The 22,472-nt window shown below is 49.0% G+C and overlaps 1 protein-coding gene across 4 annotated transcripts in view; it reads right to left on the bottom strand.

The window, feature by feature from the left end:
* LOC115326883 (regulator of G-protein signaling loco) overlaps positions 1-22,472 on the bottom strand; it is a 50,030-nt gene that overhangs the window by 6,000 nt on the left and 21,558 nt on the right. For 3 of the 4 annotated variants that reach the window (XM_029987823.4, XM_040207276.3, XM_040207275.3), the window contains 10 exons: positions 21,200-21,387; positions 17,957-18,052; positions 17,043-17,219; positions 11,741-11,827; positions 7,662-7,983; positions 5,851-6,011; positions 4,307-4,483; positions 3,645-3,842; positions 2,621-2,723; positions 2,427-2,566 (listed from right to left, as the gene is read on the bottom strand). In XM_029987823.4, coding sequence (XP_029843683.2) covers positions 2,427-2,566; positions 2,621-2,723; positions 3,645-3,842; positions 4,307-4,483; positions 5,851-6,011; positions 7,662-7,983; positions 11,741-11,827; positions 17,043-17,219; positions 17,957-18,052; positions 21,200-21,387 — 1,649 coding nt within the window. Of the gene's footprint in view, positions 1-2,426; positions 2,724-3,644; positions 3,843-4,306; positions 4,484-5,850; positions 6,012-7,661; positions 7,984-11,740; positions 11,828-17,042; positions 17,220-17,956; positions 18,053-21,199; positions 21,388-22,472 lie in introns of all 4 variants that reach the window. The other variant, XM_040499795.2, reaches the window with a different exon arrangement.

Below are 22,472 nucleotides of genomic sequence, written 5' to 3'. Positions count from 1 at the left end.
TTGTTTTTTATGCTACGTTGATTTTTATGTTGCTGGTCATATCCTCATTCCTCAAATTTATTTTCAGTATTATAAATTTTTATCAGAACTTTCTAAAAAAGGAAGCTTGTCATGCCCCCACAAAGTTCTTTAGGAAAAGAATGGAAGAAAAACTGCATGCAAATTCATTAAACAGTTCCCAAGATGCCGCTGGGATAAGCACCAATGCCAGCGGAACAATCCATCTTGAGAAAATGGCAGTTCAAACTTGCACACACATTTTTAGCATTTAGCCCGTTTCACGCGGCGCAAGTCTTGCGATTTTCATTCTCGTGCGGCAGAGAACTCGTGGACACAGTACACATGCACAGAAGTCACCGTCCATGGCTTTTATTAATCATTGCAACTGAAAATCACGAACATCGCAAGCAGGATTGTGCCACGTGAAATGGCTTTACCCGCGGAGTAGCTGCAAGTATCATTGCATGCTTTCTTTTTGTTCCGCTGTTGTCTTTACTTAGTTTCGACGGCCGATGGCATATATGAAAGGACCCCAATCTGAAGTAGTGGCGCGATGAGCATCAAGTTCCTGCCACGCAGAGGCGACCCGCCAGTGCTGCTTCCGATGGTCGCCATGCTAAAAAGCTTGCATCGACAGCTTCCAAGTGTCGAACACGTGCACCATCTCCTAATTCATTCCCCGCACCTCTTGCAGCCACGAAACGCGCAGGCAAAGTATGCGAAACTACTAAGACAAAGGACTGCAAACGATCGTAAAGATGGCGAAAAACAAAGTGGAGTTGACAAAGCACTGGAACACGCAGATGACGCGAGGCAGCGTGGTAGCCACGACAACGGAAGGAGAATAATCGTTGCGGCCAATAGTAGCAGGGTGTCTAGCAACCGGGAAACCGGGAATTATAAGGGAAATTTTAATTACCGGGAAAAATCAGGGATACTGTCAAAAAGCGAGCCCAGTCAGGGAAAATGAGCCGGAAACGCCACTGAGTGTCCAAAGCAAGGACTTGAGGACTTGTGAGCAGAAAAATAGGCACAAAAATTCTGCTTAGAGAGGAGCCGGCGGGCTCTGCTCACCCAATGTAGAGCGTGCTACCCGATGCAAAGGGAACAGCCGACAAATCCAGTCCAAGCTTTGGACTGGATTTGTCGGATTTACAACTTGAGCACAGGCATGAAATGCTCCAAATAAGAAATCCGGGCGATGTTCGAAAACACAAATGCTTAGAAAGCACCACTGTAGTCGAAGTAAACAAACACAACGACACGTAGTGCATCTTTACGATTCCAAGGTGTTACTTTTTTTGTTAGTGAGACGAAATGCGAGGTTTTATTCACCATCACACCTGCAATAAGATTCACTTATACCGATCCTTTGTATTATGCGTCGAGAATGTTGGCAGTTGGGAGGACAAAATTAGCGTAACGTCTACGGACTATAACTTGGAAGTTCATACTCTATAGGGGATTTTAAATGGAACAGGCATGGAGCATATATGACACAATAAGGTCTGTTGTGTCAACTTCACATCCACCGAAGTTGAGCTGCCGTTTAACCTGGAAGTTGAAATTCGCCTTTTATTTGAATTTATGACAGAAAGCGCCACTTGCCGGTGCAGTGTGTGTCTACAGATGCCCATGCTGGCTAAAGATGCAGCCTCAAGGCACCAATTCTTTGTAGAAGTTGAGCCGCACCGACAACCGGTAACCGATAAGTATATCGATTACCGGTTCATTTTTAACAGTTATGGTTTCGGTTTATGCCAAATGAAAACATATTAATGGATGAGATTCCGGTTAGTGAAAAACATTTGTTTCTACACAGTTTTTGGTTTGTGTTACGCTTTGAGACCCGGGTGCGGACAGTGCTTGGTACGACAGATTTTCCAGCAAATAAATCTGCAGCAGCCCAGCTCATGGAATGAAGCTAACTTCCAGCTCACATGGTTCCCTAATAGTTGAAACGTTTGTCCGAAGTTCAGTTAAACTTTCTACTTCACGTCTAGGCCATTGGGCAATGCAAATTTTCTAAGCAGTTGCAAATAAACGACCCCATCTATTGTTTTACAGGCCCCTTATTAAAGTGAATTGATGCACGGGGGTTTGGATGTTGTTTCCTCGTGGCAAAATCTTTAACCCTCTCCCCTTGGTACAAAAACATGAACCTGCAGAAGGAGGTTGGAAGACGTATGGCCGAATTGGTCAACGTAAGATACGAGTCAGAGCACCAACTGCCGAATTTATCAATGCACGGAACGGCCAATTCGTAGGAGAAAAGCGGAATCGCTTTGAATCACAGCATCCTGGCAGCAGTCCGAATGGCGTGCAAAACCCAGTAAAGAGCGTTGCCTCTGGCCACAGACACGTCCATTCGGGGTGTTTGAGGCCCCCCATAGCTGCACTTTCAAAGTTGACAGACGTGGGCTTACCACCGGAGGAAAGAGGATGTCCAGGTCCGTGACCCCCAGCTCGTCGAAATGCACCTTGCCGTCGTGAATGGCGTCCAGAAACCGGCGCACCACGGGCTCTCCGCGGGGCAGGAGTTGGAGCGGCAAGGCACCCCGGTTTTCTGCAATGCCCGAGCGTCGGCATCCCCGGGGAGGTGGGTGGGCCCGATCCGTACCTGAGCCGTTTTCCTTGAACTGCACCAGGACGTGCTGGTTGTCCACGTCGCCCACGGGAGTGCCCGCCGACACGGCCTTCGGGGCGAACCTCTCGATGGGAAACTGCAACAGTGGAATGAGGGGCTCGCAACAAACTCTGTGACAAACGCTGCCCAAGGAGCTTCTCGAAACGATCAACCCTAAAGATGGCCCCACCATTTTTAAAAACGAGCAGTAACGGCGAAATGCACTACGCTAAGCGGCTACGCTAAGCGGCAGTAAAATTAAAGCTACAGCCGCAAATGCTAAAAATACCGAGCTTTTCTTTCTCAACGAGACACGGTCAATGCAAATGCTACATTCTACTGGACTGCAACTCGGTTGGGAGGGGCGCAAGAAATAAGGAATAGCAAGGGACACTACGTACAGCAGGCGACAAGTAGTTGCTGCGTTTGCTCCGAGGCAAAGTGCCAGCCTATGGATCCCGAGCCAAAGGGCTCAAATCCTAGCCAGAGGGATACTGTCCCGGATCAAAATGAGCCTCCAAGCATATGCTCGAGTGTCCTCGGTTGATGTGCCTACAAAGCCCGGTACGAGCCTTTAAGCTGAGCATTTAATGCAATAAAAAAAAGTGGTTCCTCGACTTGCACTTGATGACGTCGCCGAAGTGTCGTGCCATCGCCGGTCACGACCCCAGCGGTGTCACTGCAGCGGTGGTGAATATAGAAGGCGCCCGTTCTGCTGCAGGTCGGTCTCCAGCTCGACAATCCACAGAAGCTTTGGCAGACAGGAGTTTGGACGCCACCACGGCGGTGACACTAGCATCTGCTAGTGCTTTCTCCCAGAACTTCTACGACCGACCACCGGGATCGCAACATCAGACGGCACGACACCCCGGCTTTTGCGACGTCATGCGTTGCCGCTTCGGGACCCCTTTCGAGGCACGTGTGGACACCAAACACACCGGTCCGAGAGGCGTTCCGGACGTCATATCTGGTTTCTTCACGAGTCAAGCACGCCAGGGACGAGCGAGCAAGCACGTACTGTTCTCAGGGTGACGTGGTCCAGCTGCACGCCATACTTGGCCAGCACCGGGCGCAGCACGTCCCCGCACGAGCGCCGTGGCGGGGCCTTCACCCCGAGCAGCTTGCTGTTGGGCAGCACGACGCAGAAGACCACCCGCGGCTCGACCCGTATCTCCTTGCAGCCCACCAGGGAGACGTCCACGCCGGGGCTGAGGGGCTGCAACGGAGGACGGGGGTAAAGACAGGAGCAGAACGCAGTGAACCTCCGGCCCTCGCATCGGGGGTCCCGAGAGAAAGGAAGAGAGCAACAGAAGAATGAAAAAAGAAAGCAGACAATAGGTTGGGCACAATCCTTTTGCCGCGACGACACAATGCCGGATAAGTGCAAGTCAATTGACCTTATTTACTTTTTATACGACGCAATGCCAGTGTTTTCTACCTAGTAAGTACCAAATAAAGCTAGGAAAACAATACGTACAACGTTTCCAGTGACGTTTTTTAGCTCCTTTGCATATAAAAGCGTCGCCGACAATCTGGGCCTGTTGGGACCGCCAAAGTCCGTGTTTACGCTCTACTTTTCCAAATGTGTAGGACCGTTCCCTCTAGACTATTATGTTAACTCTACAGCGCCGGAAAAGGGATTGCGAGGCCCCCACAAACCCGGTCCTGCTGCGTCCTCACCTTGTCCGAGCCGGCCACGAAGACGTCCACTGCCGAGTAGTTGAGGGACCGCTTGTGCAGCAGCGGCGTCAGCGTGGCACCCACTGTTTCGCCCCGGTGCATGCGCACCACCGTTGATGACCCGTCGGGGAGCACGATCCGGCTCAGCACGCACCGGTCCTGGCCACCCGTCAGGGACTGCACCCGACAAGGACGTCCGTCCAGGTCCTCGTCGCTTAACGCCACCCCAATCGATGCGCCCCTTTCACTCCCGTCGACATTTGTACTCTAGCACTCGTAAACGACGACTGGTCTACGCCCCACAACGCTTCAAGTCCCAAGAAGTGGGGACCGAAATATGTGCGAAATAGAAACCCAACCAAAAAGATATACAAAAACCTCAACAATGCCAAAGCCTGAACGTAAGAGGAAGCCTGTAGCCTTCCCTTTAATTTAAGATTACATAATAACTAACAAGGACTAAAGCATTTAGCATTACAGTCAAATCTCGACATAATAAATTTTGTAGGACTACCGATACTCATTCGTTATTCTGAAATATCTAGGGTTGCGCGAATATTCTGATTTTCAAATAGTTCTTTCGAATAATATGGCATTAAATATTCGCTTCAAGATGGACCTCGATATTCATATTTTTCGTATATTCAAATATTTGAGAATCCAATCGTAAGTACAAGTCCTGCTTTTGGCGAGCAAGGTGCATCAAAACAGCTACCTCATCGCCGATTGGACGCTACGGTATTGCCAGTTAGACGGCAGACCGTCCAACTGGCAATAAGTTAAGGCGCAGCCCTACAACGTCTCTTCCCTACTACTTTGCTTGTGATTCAAAGGATCTCAGCACTACAGTGCAGTCCACTCCTAATGATAATGAGAAAAAAACAGAATTCAATCATTATAACCAATTATTTTTGTATCTGGACTAGAAACCTATCGTTATAAGCGATACATCATTATTTATGGTATTGTTGCAAGTGAATTGCACTCTATAGCGGTACATCACGCTGTCTCAGAATCATCTACATGCTCGATGTACGTGTGATAGCCTCTTCACACCTGTCCGGCACGTCCACAGTGAAAAATGGTCAAAGCGTGTTGCAAAATGTACAAAATGAACTACAAAAATTGCGCACATAATCATGTTATGCAATTACGTAGTAAATCTAAGTACTATTTGAGGACACTTTCCAAAGTAAGGCAAGAAATACAATGAAACGCAACAAAAACATGAATACCACTTATTTACCAATGCGCGGAGGGGAGGGTGGAGCGACGAGTTGAAGCAACCTAATCGTGGACGCGTCACGCGATTCCAAACCGGCCAGGTCTGGGCTCGCCCATGCGACAGATGGCAAAAAGGTCTACATGTTGACGCAACACCCCCGTCGATATGAGCACCTTGGGCAGCAAAGATCGCCACTCGAAAATAATTCCGAGGCGAGATGCCTCACTACACATAAACGAAGAAATGCCACGCGGCTACACGGTCTCTTTCATGGACGCAAAACGCGGCGGTTCGGCGTACACCGCACGTCTCTCCATACCTCGCGTGAAGCAGAGCAGAGTAGCCCCAAGCTCGCCTCGCTGCTTGCCAGGGAGGAACGGCTGCCGGCCAGGTCTGGGCTCGCCTTGCGGGCCGTCTTCCTCCTGGACTTGCGGGTCCACGCGGCCCTCTCGCCCAGCCTGCTCCCTACCAGCTTGAGGTCTGGAACACGAGAGGCGTCTGTCAGCCCTTCCACCAGCGCTGCAGTGTTGCTCTGCTTTTTTTCCTCTATGTGCCCTCGCCGGACTCTGGGCCTCGCCGAATTGCGGCCACCTTCGATGACGCGCTAGTTGAGAGAGCCACCAAAGCCCTCCCCGGCAATAGCGAGCGGCTAAGATGCACACCTTTTTCCATAAATGGAATTAAACATTTTAACACTTCGGTTCCCAGCAGCCTGAACGGCTGGTACCTCCGCAGACCCCATTGGACATAGTGCTTGTTGAGTTTGAAACTGCGACTCGAGCGAGCTCGCATTTTTTCGTGCGCAGCACGTCGCAGTTTTCACACCCAACAATGTTTGCCCACCCTCTTCCGTTCAGAGTGAAGCTCTCTGAAGGAAACTTTCGAGAAACTCGTGTAAGACACGCGTATGCTCTTTAACACTTAGTAGTTCTTATAAGCCATCAGCAAGAAAACATTACAGTAAAACTTTCTGGACAGATATTTCGGGATGCCTGGGGAAAACACAACGGTCGACAGCTCTTTCGGGGGGTCTATAGGCGAGACGGGATGAAACCCTCGCACAGTAAATGATCTCCCTCGGACCTTCACCACAGCTGTAGAGAACAGCCATATTTATAAAAAGACAGGCCCTTTATGCAATAATTCTTTCAAAATTAGGGGGCGGCCCTCATAACCAAAAAATGTCGACCCATAGAAATTAGGAAGAGTTTCAAGCCCATGGAGTAAACCCAGATGCTACCCTGCATCAGCCACTGCTGTTAGCACAACGGTGCAAAGCGGTGAAGCTCAACAATCTGAGACCCGTGGGAAACGAAAAGGAGAAAACTGGACAAACCGCGACACCGAGCACTAAAGGTGGCGGCCGCCGAACAAACTGGATGAAAGTGGCGATCGTGAAGTTTGACTCGATTTTGCTGTTTAAACGCGTTCCTAAAGCTACCAACACGTCTTACAGGGTTTACGGAATATACAACCTAAAAAAATGGTTTCCAACAAAATCAACTTTTTCACAGTTTTTCAGCTTACAGTGCTTCGAAACTGCAGTGGAAATTTTAAGGACACTTTTTTGTTGACATTCGCGAAGCCTTCTATACCACCCAAGAGCAATTGAGACAATTTTCTGAGGTAGCACAACCAAGTTAAAGGTGCACTAAAGACGTTTCTGAGATTGTCTGTTCTTGGTGATAACTTATTCTATGGGCTCAAAGCATCCCAGAAATAAAAGAATTATGCTCGAGCAACGTCTATTTCCATATTCAAAATGTAAAAGATATTCATGCCACGCCCCTTTTTGAGCGGAAAAATCTGGAGCACAAAATCCAGCGGAGGCAGCAGCGGTGCCTCCGCAGCCCGCACCTCCGCTTGCGATTGGCTGACAAGCGCCCTTTCGTTACGCCGCCGGTGCCTCCGCTGTATACTGCGCTCGGAAAGCAACCCGGCATGACCATCCATCACATTTTCAGTATGGAAATAGACGTCGCACGAGCATAATTTTCTTATTTCTGGGAGGCCAAGATCCCGTAGAAGGAGTTACCACTAAGAACAGACGATCTCAGAAACGTCTTCAGTGCACTTTAAGGACTTTTGTCGTAGCGGGAAAGCGACCGCAATGCCAGGAGGCGGCCTCACTCTTGTGCCAGGGCAGGAAGGAACGCCGTCGCTTGTCCTCCTTGCAGCTGGGCGCCTGTCCCCCCTGCAGCTCGGGCAGCACGGGCTGGCCCTGCACCTCGCGCATCATGCACTGCTTCAGCAGGTCGGACTTGAGGAAGCGCTGGTAGCAGTCGAACTTCATCAGGCTCAGGATCTGCTTCTGGGCGGTCACAAAGAGGTCCGGGGCTGCCTCCTCCAGGCCCTCGCGCACCTCCTGCTGCACCCGGCCGTCCACATTCACGGGCTCTGGTGCTCCCGGGGCCAGGTGCTTCTGGTAGATGTCCTGGGCGGCCATCTTGCGCTGCGCCCCATTGCGCATCTCGGGATTACACGCTGGGATTACCTGCCCGTTACATACAGCGCTCGCTTTGCACTGCGTCAGTGTCGTCACGCCGCGAGAAACCTTCTTTTGATTACGCTCACGATGCGATGCAAGCTCGGCATCGAGTTCGACTGGAATGAAGACTAATGGTAGTTGTAAAGATGAGCATTTTTTTCCATCATTCTTTTGTAATGCCAGCTCTGATAGCTTTCAACCTAGTAGCAAGCCCCAGGATACATGCTACGTGCGGGTGTCACTGTCTATGGCAGGGGTTCTCAAACTTTTTGGTCTCGCGGAACCCCAGCAAGCCTCAAAAACTGCCGCGGAGCCCCCCCTCCCCCCCCCCTCCCCTATTTGCTGACTGAGATACAACAGATGCACAATTGTAGGCAATTTTGCTTGTGTTGCTTCCCATATATGCCCACCATATGAATCACAATGTCAGTATAAAGTGAGATGAAGATGCTTTGCATGGTCCTGCCATGCAGCCTGCGGCATGCGGGGGTTACAATATGGGTAATCGCGGAATCCATGAGACCAGCTCGTGGAACCCCTGTGTTCCCCGGAACCCAGTTTGAGGACCCCTGGTCTATGGCATTAAATTGAACATCAAATACTTCTTTAGGGCAAAATAGATTTGGATTCACATTTGGAGTATGTGCTGACGTTTACAATTCCCATGTGGTAGCAGTGAGTGGTGGTAGTGAGTGGTGGTAAGTGTGGGGTCTGAATTAGGGAGTGAGAGCATTCTTGACTGGTGGTTAAATGTGGCGCCAGAGCTTGCGCGTAATCAACCAATGAGACCTTTTTAACCCGTTTGCTAGTTCAAGGTCGGGCTACAATTTAGTGAGAACGTCTCACCAACATAAAAATAGCAAGACAGGTCTCAAGGCCTCCTATGTGTTTGTCCTTAATACTCCTTCACCCACTGGCTCATGTCAGCTTGTGCATGGCAGCAAAACAGCCCGAGATTTGCAAATGAAGCGCGGGCTGCCAATGGCTTCCAATGTGAAACAGCAGACGACCACAATAGCAACCAGTGTCTGATCTCATCTCGCCGTGGCGCTCGGTTCTTAGCAGACGATTAACTTTTTTTGGTCTAGCAGCAGGCAACATACAGTGTTTGCTTGTTTTATTTGCCTCTCTGAATCATGCTTCGTAGCAGAATAACTGCATTTTTCACTCTCGTTAGCAGACGGACCGTTTCGGAATGCTGCCTTCGCTCGCTCCACGAGAAGCAAATGAAATCTCGCTTTAACTCTTGCGGTGACCAGAATTGGACCCCTGGTCTGCTCAACAAGCAGACAACTGCTTTTTCCGCACACAGCAAAAGAAGCAACTTGTCGAGTTCCCAGACCGACTAACCTTGGGCCGAAATGCCCCCAACTGTTCCGGGGTCTCCCTTGTCTTCCCCGGTGGACGATGAACGCTTAGTACAGTATAGACCACTTACAACGTAACCGCTTATAGTGCAGGACCGTGTATAACGCGGCTTTTTTAAACCACCGGTTCGCCTCCCATAGAACTCCATGTAATTACATACCGCTTAAAATGCAGGCGTGCAAAGGGAAATACCGGTTATAGTGTGGTTTCTGGAACAATTCGCCAACCGTGCCGACCGACCAGCGCAGCGAGCACGCTTCCCCGTGCGACGCTAGATAACGGCGCGAGCCGCAAGCGGCACTCGCGGGGCAAGGAGGTTGCTCGAAGAAGCGGAGAGAAGCGAAGAGAGAGGTTTCAGTTGCCATAGCGACGGAGGGACGCACGCACGTGTCGTTCACGTGCGTGCGTCCCTCCGCTGCATTGGAAAGAACTGCAACGACAGACCAATCGCAGGACGAGGAGAAGTGTTCGCGCACGTTGCATGCCAGTTGTAATCGTTGACGTAGACGGCGTGGTGGAAGCTCATCGTTCCGCGTAAAAGCGCTATCCTTGACTGTGAATTTTCATTGTGTGTCGCTATGATAACCCAGCACGTACTAGAAGAGAAAAGATCCACCTACTCGTGCGGCGATGTCGTGGCGGCACTCTCAAGACAGCAGAATTGCCCGTTTCGTCTTGTTTGTTTAATTCGACTACAGTGGTGCTTTCTAAGCATTTGTGTTTTCGAACATTGCCCGAACATCGCCCGGATTTCTTATTTGGAGCATTTCATGCCTGTGCTCAAGTTGAAGGTATTACTAGCGCGTACCGTATAAAGGATGCGAATTTTCACGCGTTTTCATCACAAGAGAAAAGTGATAAGGGTTAGCAATCCCGAACGCTCGCAACGTCCGTCCGCAACCCGCGACGCCGTTAAAAGGCTGCGCCAGGCAAAAGTCGCTCATTTCTTTCAAAATGTGTGACACACTCGAGAGAGAAGTGTACTAGTCTGGTGAAATAAAGACTTTCCTCAAACTAAGCTTTATTGTTCATCTAACATAAAATAAATTCTTTTACAAAGGTAAGTTGTCTCATGGCATGTATTTTGGCCTGAAAAATTGATGTTTTGGTTATAACGCGGTACCGCTTATACAGGGGTGGAACTCATGAAATGCACTTTGGAGCAGCCACGGGAGCAGCTGAAACAGCCGTTTTAGAGCAGGTTGGGAGCAGCTAAAACTACATTCTGGAGCAGGCTAGGAGCAGCTCAGATCAGTTTGCATCGCACTTCAGCTTGTGTCTTAGACAAGCACTGGAGCAATTTCAATTGTGCTTAGGAGCAGAGATGAACATCAGTGGCTAGGGACCCAGGCAGATGGGATAACAGTGTAATAGATGCGAAAACTTGAAACTTTGTGAGCCTTAATGAGAATCAAAAAGCTAGTACCTGATGTTTCTGAAGATAGCGTCCTTAATACTTTCTTAGTGGCTTTCGGCTGCTCAAAATGCAAACCAGCACTACTTATCGCACAACCCGCACGTGATTGACATAGTAATTATATGTGCGAACCACGTGACGAGCGTAAACAACGGACATGCAGTCGCACGGAGGAGCAGGGCAACAAATTTCGAGTTTATCCTATTGTGCAACTCGATATCGAAGCAGCAGGCTACGATTAACCAAGTTATCGTATTTGAAGCGATAAGCAGGAGCAAGGTTAAAGTACGCCGAGCAGATAAGTAGAGCTGCTGGCCGGCAAGGTTTCGGATCGGACCGCGTTTCAGTTCTATCGAATCACGATTTATCTTGCAAGAATGCGGTTCCAACTCCTAAGGATGAAGTACTAAAAGGAATCTTTTGCTCATATGCTTTCGACTGGATGACGTCCGGATCCCGGGCCGCAGAGCCTCGTGCAATCTGATGCTTAACGACTCGACCTCACCTCGGCCGACTTGCCCTACCGCTTATGGTTGAAGAATAACAATCCAGTCGCAGGTGGTGTAGCGCTTAGAATCCGAGTTTTTTTCGAGCGCTTCCGACTCGGGATAGACAGGGGGAATAAACACAACAAAGGATTACAAGGCCGACCAGGCTAAACGCCCTCATTGTTGCCAATCGAGTCGATAGAAACCGAAACTAAGACGAAATAAAAAGTTTTTTGGCGCACGTTTTGCGATTTGGCGCATAATGGCGCGAGGTATTGGCTGTGGCGCAGTTTCTGCAACATGGCGCAGGATGGCGCAGACACATGCGTCTGGCGCAAAATGGCGCAAATGGCGCCATTTTGCTTATAGCGCTTATAGTGCGGATTTTTGCGACTCCCGCGACATACGTTATATGCGATCCACACTGTATAGCCCCACAAACACCCACCTCATCACAGCTGAGCATCTTCCGGTACTGCTCGCACACCACCCAGAAGAAAATGTTCTCTTGGCTGAACTCCTTCTTGAGAAACTCCTGCATGCAACATCCACATTTGTCAGGTGTGCTTTCACAAGGAACCAAACTTTTTGTTTGGAACACTGGCAAAGCGACCAATTACCATATTTACACGAATGTAGGTCGACCCATTTTTCAATTTTCGAAAATCTAAAGTGAGGGGGTCGACTTAAAATCGAACCAAAGCATTCCACCGCCGACAAAGATGAAAGAATCGCGAAATTAAGAACACCTCAACTTTTTACGAGTTCAGCCGGTTGCACCTGTGGCACTGCGCCATTTTGTGCGCTCAATTTACAAGTTTTATTTTTATTTTTATTTTGCGCGAACGAGTATTTTTGATAGCGATTCGCAAATTAGCCCAAATGCACGGCAGTAAACGGCGCACGGGGCGCACGACGCACCCGACTCCCGGGGGGTGGCGGCACTTGTTGTAAGAGGCACTCCGAAATGGCCGCTGGAATAGCCTCACTAGTAGCGGCGGACGAAGCCGGTCCTGAGCGGCGCTAGCTAGTAACACTTCTAAAAATAAAAATTACACGCACATTCATTTGACCAAGCACAATGAAATGCGATAGCTTTACAGGAACATCGCTAGTAAAATAAATTAGGAAAGGAAATGGTTTGGTGATGAAATGGTCGCAATATGTTGCGCACACATCAAGGACGACGTCGAGGACGACCTCCAGGACGACAGGCATCTAGGACGACATCGAGGATGTCAGGTGCCGGAGGGCAGCAATACACGAATCGCTTTGCACCAAAAAGTCGCCTAAGCAAATCATTGCGCAGTATTGCTACAAGAAGACACAAGATTACTATATTGCCAAGACATTAAAACAGCCTGTCAGCCAGGAAGACGTTACGGCAGGCCGAGCAAAGCTCAGCAAACGGTCGATATTCATTTTATCTTTGCCTTAGTGCATTCTCCCGAATAAGGTGAATTTCCCGTATTTATCTCGACGATCCCATATAACCGTGTCGATTGAGTAATAAATATTATATTTCAAATTCAGCGGTACGATTGGGTGAATCAGCCCCACAAAGTAGCAAAGATACAGTGGTTGTAGTTTCACGGAAGGCATCCGTCTTGCATTCTACGATCCCGGTGGCACTCTTCGCAGTTAAGGCGAGACGCGGGTCTTAAAATGGTAAAAAATCGCGAAATTTGGGGTTTTTCAAAAATCACATGTTTGGATAGAATATAGTCTGAAGTACCTGCCTGCGAAGTTTCAATGTCCTATTCGACGTCTAAGTATAAAAAAAACGATAAATACGATGCCTCCGCGACGCTCAAATCGCGAATCCAACGCAAAAAAATAGTCAAACTGCGCGCCCGCGTCGCTTCACGACCGATCGTCGGATCGCGGCCATCTTGGTCTTGTTGGGGAGCTGGTTCTCTTCCCTACGTCCTCATCCCACTCACTATCGCGACAACCTTGGAGAGCGTCCGCATTCCGCGGGTTTTCACGACCGGAATAACGATTGCTCATTGGCCCGCGCGCGTACGTCACGGGTACGTCGTGCCGCGCGCGCCTGTCATAGGCCAAGACGCGCCCCTTTCCACTTTTGCTCCTTTCCTCCTCTTGGCGCGCGCGCGCCTCCAGCAGCGCAAGGAGAGCGTGGAGAAGCGTCGTCTGCTTCGTTTTGGCCTGTCGCTTTGTTCGTTCCGCGGCTGAGTGCACGTTGTTTCGAAATCGTTTACGTTCGCGCGTTCGCGTCGGACATCGTTGGTTTCTCGCTACGAAGTTGCGGGAGTTTTATTTCGAGCGATCGAGATGCCGGGGGACTCTCGATTGAAAGAGAGTACGCGGCGGACGTTCGGGAGGAAGACGCGACGTGCGTGGAACAAGCGGAAGACATCACCTGCAAGTGCGCCGCTACGATCTGCGCCACTGCCGAACGCATTGGATCTGCCGGGACCATCGGCTAGCCTTCCCGTTGACGATGCTGCGGCCTCAAGCTCTGGTCCGGATGGCTCAAGTTTTTCCGGCACCACTCGCGTCGACTCTACCTACTACTCTACGGCCGAGCAAGCGCAGCGCGCCGAGCGATCGGAGCAAAGCAAGCGCGTTTTATCGGAGAAGTCGGTGACCCAGCGGAAGTTCGATCTGCTTGAAATCAACGGATCATGCCAAACAAGCGATGCCGGGACCCAGTTTGTCATCGTCGACATGAAAGTCCTCAACGACCTCTTCGCGCACGCGAGGTGTGGAAGCTGCGGTGTGGGATCTCTCACGCTCAGCAAGGCCGCGGACAAGGAGTACGGCTTGGCCGTCAAGCTTGTGCTCGTCTGCAGCACTTGCGACTTCCAGAAGAAGCAGTTCTCCTCTCCCAGGGTTGCTGGAACAGCAACCCTGGGAGAGGAGAACTGCTCACTTCAACCCAGGGTTGCTGGAACAGCAACCCTGGGAGAGGAGAACTGCTCATGTTCACTTCAAAGGGGCTGTCACCCCTTTGAAGTGAACATGAGGGCCATGAAGGGGATCCAATCCATTGGCAAAGGAGTGACAGCCTTGGCAGACTTCTGTGCCTCCATGAACATTTCTCATCGGGGCCTGCACCACAAGACGTACCAGGGACACCTGAAAATGCTTGTGCGGGCATGTGAGAATGCAGCAACCGACAGTGAAGCCGCCAGTGTTGCTGTCGTCAAGGGGCTCTACACAGGCTTTATGAACCCCATTGGCAACATCGATGTCATCTTCGACGGATCATGGATGACCCGAGGACGCAGCTCCCACATTGGTGTAGGCTGCATTGTGGAGTTGTACTCTGGCCTCGTCATCGACCATGTTGTGTACTCCAACTTCTGCCTTGGATGTGCCTTGGGACCGGAGCCCGAGGACGATGGCTACAGCGACTGGTACGCAACCCACGACTGCCAGAGGAACATTGACTGCAATGCTGGCCGTATGGAGGTGGAGGCTGCGCTCACAATGTTCCAGAGGTCTCTGACCAAGCATGGTCTCCGCTACACCACCGTCCTTTCGGATGGGGACAGCCGGACATTCCATGCCTTGTCTGAAGCGAAGGTTTACGGCTTCATCAAGATAGAGAAGAAGGACTGCGTGAACCACGTCCACAAGCGGATGGGAACTGCCTTGCGCAACGTTGTTGAGAAGAAGGCACAAGGCGAGTCACTTGGTGGGAGAGGAAAGCTGACACAGGAAAAGATCAAGAAGATCACTAACTATTACGGCTATGCTCTCAGGAGCAACAGCCATGACGTTCCAGGGATGAAGAGGGCGGTGGAAGCCACACTCCTGCACATGACCTCCACAGACGGCGCCCCAGACCACAGCAAGTGCCCCGAGGGAGCGGAGTCCTGGTGCAAGTACAACAGGGCCTTGGCAAACAGTGAGCCTCCGCCGCCGCACAAGAATCCTCTTCCGGATTGTGTTCGGGCTGCACTGGAGCCAGTGTTTGAAAGGCTCAGCAATGAAGACCTGTTGGCACGGTGTAGTGAGGGAAAGACGCAGAATGCCAGTGAGAGCCTGCATTCGGTGATCTGGACGCAGACTTCAAAGAATGCGAATGCCTCCCTGGACAGCGTGAAGAGGGCTGCGGCTGAAGCTGTTGCTGTCTACATCCAGGGAAGGAGAGCGACCAACGAGTCCATTGCTGCAGGCCTGGGCTACGCCACCGGTGACTGCCTTGTCCGCCGAAGCATTGAAAAGGACAGTCTCCGTTTACGTAAAGCAAACGCGGTGCACCAGAGCAGCAGTAGCGTGAAGGAAAGGTTCTCCAAGCGACACCAGGCAGGAGCATCACGAGATTACAGCCCAGGACAGCTGTAATGGCTTTTTCCAGTGCCATGTGGAACAAAGGCCCTTTTCAGGGCCAAACAAAATTACGTTTGGAGCTTGAAACTCTTGCTCGCCTCTCCCGTTGTCCAAAGTTGTCGGCTCATCACTTTAGAAGCAATTTTTAGCCTATATCAGTAATTCTTCACCATTTTTGCAATCTTCTCAAAAACAAATTATTGCAATTTTTAAAATTATTTGTTCAGAATACACTACACTACATCTTGATAACTATTATTGCGTAAGGGTTTTCACATAATTTATTGTAGTCAGCGTCGAAACAGGAAAATGTGATTTTTATCAACATTTCACTCGTTCTTTACTTCTTTCATATTTTTTTCCTAATGTTCCCATAAATGGATTACATCATCTTTTATGTCAAGTTGTTCATGAAGACTTACACTACACCTTGGTGGCAATTATTATTTATCATTGTTCACACAATTTTCTATGTTCAATATCAAAACTTTAACTTTGATTTTCTCATCTTCATGTTTTTTGTAAACGTGCTTAGCCTTACGGGGGTTTTCATGAGGTTTTTATCGTAGCATTTTGAAACTTTTTATACCGTTTTATTCAGAAAGGACTGGACTATGGAGTAAAGCTATTTTTTTGCAGTTTATAATGACAACGAAAATTTTATGATAAATAATGCGACCTCATTAGTGTCATAATTAGCATAATTAGTACATTTTTGTATTATAATGTAATTTTGTGAAAATATAAATAGCTTTATAATGCATGGCAGACCTTTAGCTATGCATCTACATCAATAAAAAAAAATATTTTTGTTCGAAATGGCCTTAACGACCCGTAAGAAATTAACCAAATTAGGCAACACTATTTTTTATAACTTGAAAACTAATTGAGATATTTTGAAACTGATTTCATATTTGAAGTGAGGAAGAAGGAACACATATGCACAGTGATTTTCATTAGTATAGCTGCAAAAATAAAATAGTCCATTTTAGAACCAGTGTCTCGCCTTAATCCAACACAGCCCGACTTCTGGCATGCGGCTCGCATCGCATTATAGTAACCAATAAGTTGCTAAAACAGAACCTCGCGCAAATCCCGTGGACTTAAAATTCTTCTCTCGGAATCTTTGCTGCTGCTTTCGCCGAACAAGGGTAGCCGCTACCCTTGCTCGCAGCCGTTTGCTTTCGCTCGTTAGTTTGAAAACGACACGAATTGGCATGCGAGGCGAGAACGAGGAAAAGAGGAAGAGTTTCACGTCGGTGGACCGGCGTTTTCGACGCACGTATGGCAATCGTTGCTTTTTGCCGACGTCTGCCACTACGCCGCGAAGAAAGGCAATGCCCACCTGATGTGGAGAGTACTGCCGAATCATAACGCGTAAAAAGTGGGCCCAAGGACGAGGACAAAAAGAAGGAGCCTCGAATCCTTCGGGAAACTGTCAAGCTCACCGCAAACACCAGGAGGCCCAAGGGATCGTGCAGGAGCCCTTCGAAGCCCACCAGCCAGCGGCCCACTCGGCCCCGAGGTTGGTCACACGAGCTGCTCGAGTCGCTCGCTTGGTCCAGGCTCTGCACGCTGCTGGACAGCTTTTCGCTGGGAACCTCCCCGTCGGACACCGTGCCCGCCTGCAGCAACCAACGCACGGCTCTTCTGACAACTTGCCCACAAATTGGGCCCGACCTAACCTTTCGCAGTAAAACATACATGCACAGTGAGAGATTGTTTGAACAAACTACCATTCACATGAACAAACTTTTGTAGTACTCCCCAGCAAAACCCCGTCCAATGCATTCAGTCGAGTGAAGCTTAAGCAAACTTTCTCTCGAGGTCCCTCAAAGTCTGTTCAAGTGTATTTCACTTTATCTTAATCCTTGGGATGAAGCAGAAAAATGTAGAGCATGTTCTGAGCTCCTCGCCATCGGGGTCGCCACCAGGGCGACAAAGTTTTTGAGGCGATGCGAGTACACATACTGTACCAAATATAACCGCGCTAACTAGAGCCTATTCGCCAGTGCGGCAATAAAGAAAAACAAAATGCTCCGCTAGCACAGCGGGTCGGACCGCCAAGCAAGAGATCAGTGGCGCGATTCCCGTCACGGGCTGCAACATTTTCTAAAGATCACTATTTGTGTTACCAAAGTTTCATTAAAACGATTTGCGACACTCTTGGAAGCCAGCCCCAAAACACGCGAACACATTCTGCTGAGGCGCTTATTTTGGCACGGCGCCTCGGCCGCCCAAATTGACTAGGCCTGCGAAGAGCCACACAAAACGGCAGTCGACGAGTTGCACTGCTGTGCCCTTTGCCGTGCGGCGTAGGCTCACAGACACTCGCAATCTCGCAGGACTGGGAAGCACCAACCTCTCGAGTGTTGCGCCGACGGCGACTCCGTCGCCGGTGCCTGCGCAGTGAGGAGGACCTGGGCCAATCTTTTCTGCTGCTGCAACTGCTCTCATTCTGAAAGAACCACGAGAAAAAGTGTCACACGCACGCTACTGCCAAGGCAAGCCACCCCAGTTGAGTATAAGAGCTCGGTGGGGCGGGCTCGAGTCATTCGGTAAAATTGTTTCCTAGACTCGTGACAACTGGTGATGACGAGACCGAGAAGACGTCACGCCGATTTTAGAGCCGGAGGCCAAGAATGGAAAGCATAAAGGTTGGAACTCGACGGCGAACGGCGTGAAAGAGGAAAAACGCAGTGCTCCTAGAGCAGGCAATTGACGCGACTTCCACTGCACAGGCTGTCAGTGCCGACACAGATGCACCGCTCAACCCGCAGTTGCCGACCGGGCACACGGGCCAAACCCAACAGAATGGCGCCACGTGGCAGACCGACCAGTTTAGTGCAATGGACGAACAACGAGGAGGCGACTAGGACCACGCTGAACTGGGTCATCGCGAGAACGGAACAAGGTGCACAGTTCAAACGGCCATCGGCCAGGGGGCGGTGGTGGGGGGAGGAGCGTTGAGAGCTTTGGCTGTTTCCACTGCAGGGGCAAGACGGGGAGGCAGAATGCAGGTGACCACAGCAAGGCCATACCGCTTGAAGGACTCAGCACGCGGGCAGAATGGTGGCACGGGCAAGAGACAGGGAGGTGGCGCGGGACTGAAACCTGCACGCCATGGAAGCTCCAGACAGTAACAGCGTTGAACCGCGTTACGTGCCAAACCCGCCGGACAAGAAGGAGGACACGTTCTACGAAACAATCGATGCCATCGGGGGTCCCATCTCGGCTGTGGGCGGGCAGAGTTAGCACGGAGGTGGGCCACAGGGGGCAAAGCGTGAGAATGCCCAACTTGGACTGCCTGTGTAATTCCCAAAACGGCACTTTCCACCGATATTGAAAATATTTAGATTCAGAAAATTAGTTTCTGGAAATGCATTACAGGAGATTGGTTTAATTTGGTCAAGTTCCACATAGTCATCTCATACAAAAGCTTAAGGGAAGACAGTCCCCAGAAGGGTCTCTTTTGAACCTAGGGCTTAAAGGACACATGCAAAGGAAAAAAACATTTTTTTAAACAGCTTAGATGGAAAAAGGATATCATAAAACAATTTTACAACCAAGAAAAAAAATTTTTTTAGAACTATATTTACGGCGCTATACGAATTTGTAGTTGGCACCGGCGGTCGCCGCAGAAAAGTGGCCCTTTGACGGGCCCATATTTGTCACGTGGTGCTTGCGCTCTTTCGGAAGCTTCCTATGGCCTCTAAAAGTAACTTATTCATTTTTGTTTGAAGTACAACAAAAAACTAAGATGAATAAGCAACTTTTAGAGCCCAAAGGAAACTCCTGAAAATGCGCAAGCAGAAGTGATAGACCTGTGCACCGGTCAGACGGCGGCGGCGGCGCCCCGAAGCAGACCAACTTGTGCGGCGGCGGCGACGCAGCGCGGCGGCGCGCGGGCCTACCACGTGACCAGCAGCGGCTTCCGCGAGCGCCAACTACAAATTCGTATAGCGCCGTAAATATAGCTCTAAAAATTTTTTTTCTTCGTTGTAAAATCGTTTTATGGCATCCTTTTTCCATCTAAGCTGTCTAAAAAAAATGTTCTTTTCCTTCGCATGTGTCCTTTAACATTAATAAAATTTACGGTATAAAGAAGTGGCAGATGTGAAGCAGAATGCAATGCAAAGTTTCAACGGTGGGCGAAAATAGTGAAGGAAATTATAGTTGCTTTTATCAGGAACACACTGACATTGTCTAGGCAAACTATTGTTAGAAAACTAATATAATTCCCAAAATTTTTTTCTCTAGATATGCAGCAGAATGGCTGGAGATTGCAACTGTGAAAACAAAATTTCCAAAAAGTAATTTCTTTTATGCTACCATCGCACTGAAATATTGAAAACAAATTTTGCCTTTTATGTCGTCAACAAAATCTTAACATTGCTTGTAAAAGACATCAGCAAAGTAAAAAACAAAGGTATGCCACAGTTACACTGCCCACTAAATTCCAGTTAGGAAAAACAGCTGCATTGCCCTTTAAACTCCAGTTAGTCAAATAGAAAAGAGATTGATTTTATAAGCAAGTGGTCATGATTATGAGGTGCTTCAGTATTTGTGTGTTTTTCTTTTGTAAGTTTGGTAGGCATGTGCAAATAGTGGATTTTTAGTTTGAAGCGAATTCAAAGCAAATACGTAGTGGTTTTGGCCAAATATTTTTTAATCAAATACTGAATAGTTTCTTCAAGCCTTTCACTATTATTACACCATATTTAAGTGAAAACCCACCTGAACCAGCTTCTACTTGTCTATTTGTAAGCTAAGTTAGTTTTAATCTATCTATATTTATGGACTGTGGCCTCAATGTCTGATGCCTTGAGATGGCAAGTAAATAACACATTTGACATGAAATTAAACGTACAGGGATGCCCAGTTATACCTAGTAATTGAGTGGATTTAAAAATCTTGCTATATGCTGACATTCTTTCTTCAATCTCTAATTTAAAAAAAATTAAAAAAATAGTGAAGGATGAATGTGGGTTGTAATGGCATCTCTGCCTAACATATAATCTTGCATAATAGCCACAGTTTAATTTTAAAAATGTTAGTGTGACGTAGATATTAACATTCACAAGGCTTCCATTCCTTTTTAGGTACACCAGGCACGCACGTGCACCATCCCACTTTGAAAATGTGCTCTTTTCCCAAGCACGCAATTGTGATCTGCATACTTCTTTAAGTGTTGATTGGGGCAATTTACCCCGTCGAGCGCGCTTCTCACCGGGCACCGGTGCACCCAGAGAAGCAACATCCACGGAGTTCGCTTCCGCGAGTGTTGCTTTTCCGCAGTGCACCCGTGCTCGGTGGAGGTGCGCCCAACGGGGCTAACCTGCCGCAGCCAAAGCTTAAAAAAATATTAATGTATTGCAGTTCATCTCTAAGCGTATATCGAATGGTGTATTATTCAAAGAATTCAAATATCTATGCAACCCTAGAGTTCGGGTGTTTTTCGCCGTGGTTGCTGCACTGCCTTTTTCCTTCCATCGAAAAATGGTCAGGTGTCAGTTGGTGCTTGTCCCGTCTACTTCTTCTGCTTTGGTCTTGGCGCACTTTACTCGTTCCTGGGGTGGCGGCGGCGGCAGAGGGGGCCACTCACCCTGAGGGGAGTGGAGCCCCCGTCCTGGCCCCTGGTGGACGACTGGCATGGGTCGTCCCACTCCGGGGCCTCCACGGGGTCCGGCACGGCACGCACCCGCAGGCGCTCCGACTCCGCCCGCAGCGCCCCCTCCGGACCCTCCGGGTGTGGTTCCATGTCTACCACCAGGACCCGGTCGCTCCCGTTGCCTGCATCCCGCTCCTTCGGTTGGCTACCCTCGCTGCACACTGCCCCATTCCTCTGGCCGCTTCATCCCGACCGCCCCCTTTTATTTTTTATTGATTGTTTCAATATAGTACATTCAGTGGTCAAAAATGTCATAGCAGAGAATAAAAAAAAAAGTGCAACTGTTAACTGTTTGACAATGCCTCCGAATACAGTGAAAACACAATAGGGCAGAAAGCAACGGCATAAGAAATTAAGAGCAAAGGTAACGTCGACTGGGAGCCAAAACGAGTAAAAAACACGCACACACAGAAAACACAAACACTGCTATCGAACAGTCACAAATACTTATTTCGACAATAAACAAAATCAGATAAATTAAACAAATTAACTATTTCTTCGAATAGCATATTGTATTCACATACTGTTCTTGGAAAATATCAATACTTAAAAGTGTCTATTCTGAAGCTACACATATTCAGCGAAACCCTGCCCACATTTCCGCGCCAGTGCACAGGGCAGGGAAATCCAACGAGCCTACTGCTCAGGAGGAAGTGGCATAGCTAGGAGAGGAGCCTATTGGGTTCTAGCATTTAGCCTTCTCTCCTCCTCGTCCCCCCTCTCCTCTACTTCTCCCCCCCCCCCCTTCTTTGAAATCCAGCTGACCCTATAATATACACACGCAATCCGAATCGCTGACATCGGTGGTTCTGAGAGAAAGAACCAGGAAGAGAGAGACAGAAAAGCGGAAAAAAAAGAAAAAAGAAGACGACAGATTAGCCGTGTTTGTATTGCCTCAAAGAATCAAAGTTGTTTGAGTGATTGTCAACTTCGTTAATTTTTTACAATGTGCAATGCCAGTGTTTTCCTGCAAACTAGGCTAAAATAGAACGACTGTAAAATCCCGTAAGGACGCCCTCCACCCCCCGAGAGATCGCCCATTCCATTTTTCTGGCTTAATATCCGTAATATAAAAATTACGAAATGTGGCCCACGCCCCAATTCCTGCCGGATTTCACGCAATGTCCAACAGGAATCACATCAACGGCGCGATCTGTGGTACTGGTACGATCTGAGCACGCGATATAGGTTGCCACGACACGCGAGT

This window comes from Ixodes scapularis, unplaced genomic scaffold (assembly GCF_016920785.2).
Source record: "Ixodes scapularis isolate PalLabHiFi unplaced genomic scaffold, ASM1692078v2 PGA_scaffold13__105_contigs__length_92229423, whole genome shotgun sequence".
In the NCBI taxonomy this organism is placed as follows: Eukaryota; Metazoa; Arthropoda; class Arachnida; order Ixodida; family Ixodidae; genus Ixodes; species Ixodes scapularis.
Note: the sequence above shows the minus strand (reverse complement) of the source record. Positions and strands in the feature narration are given on the sequence as shown.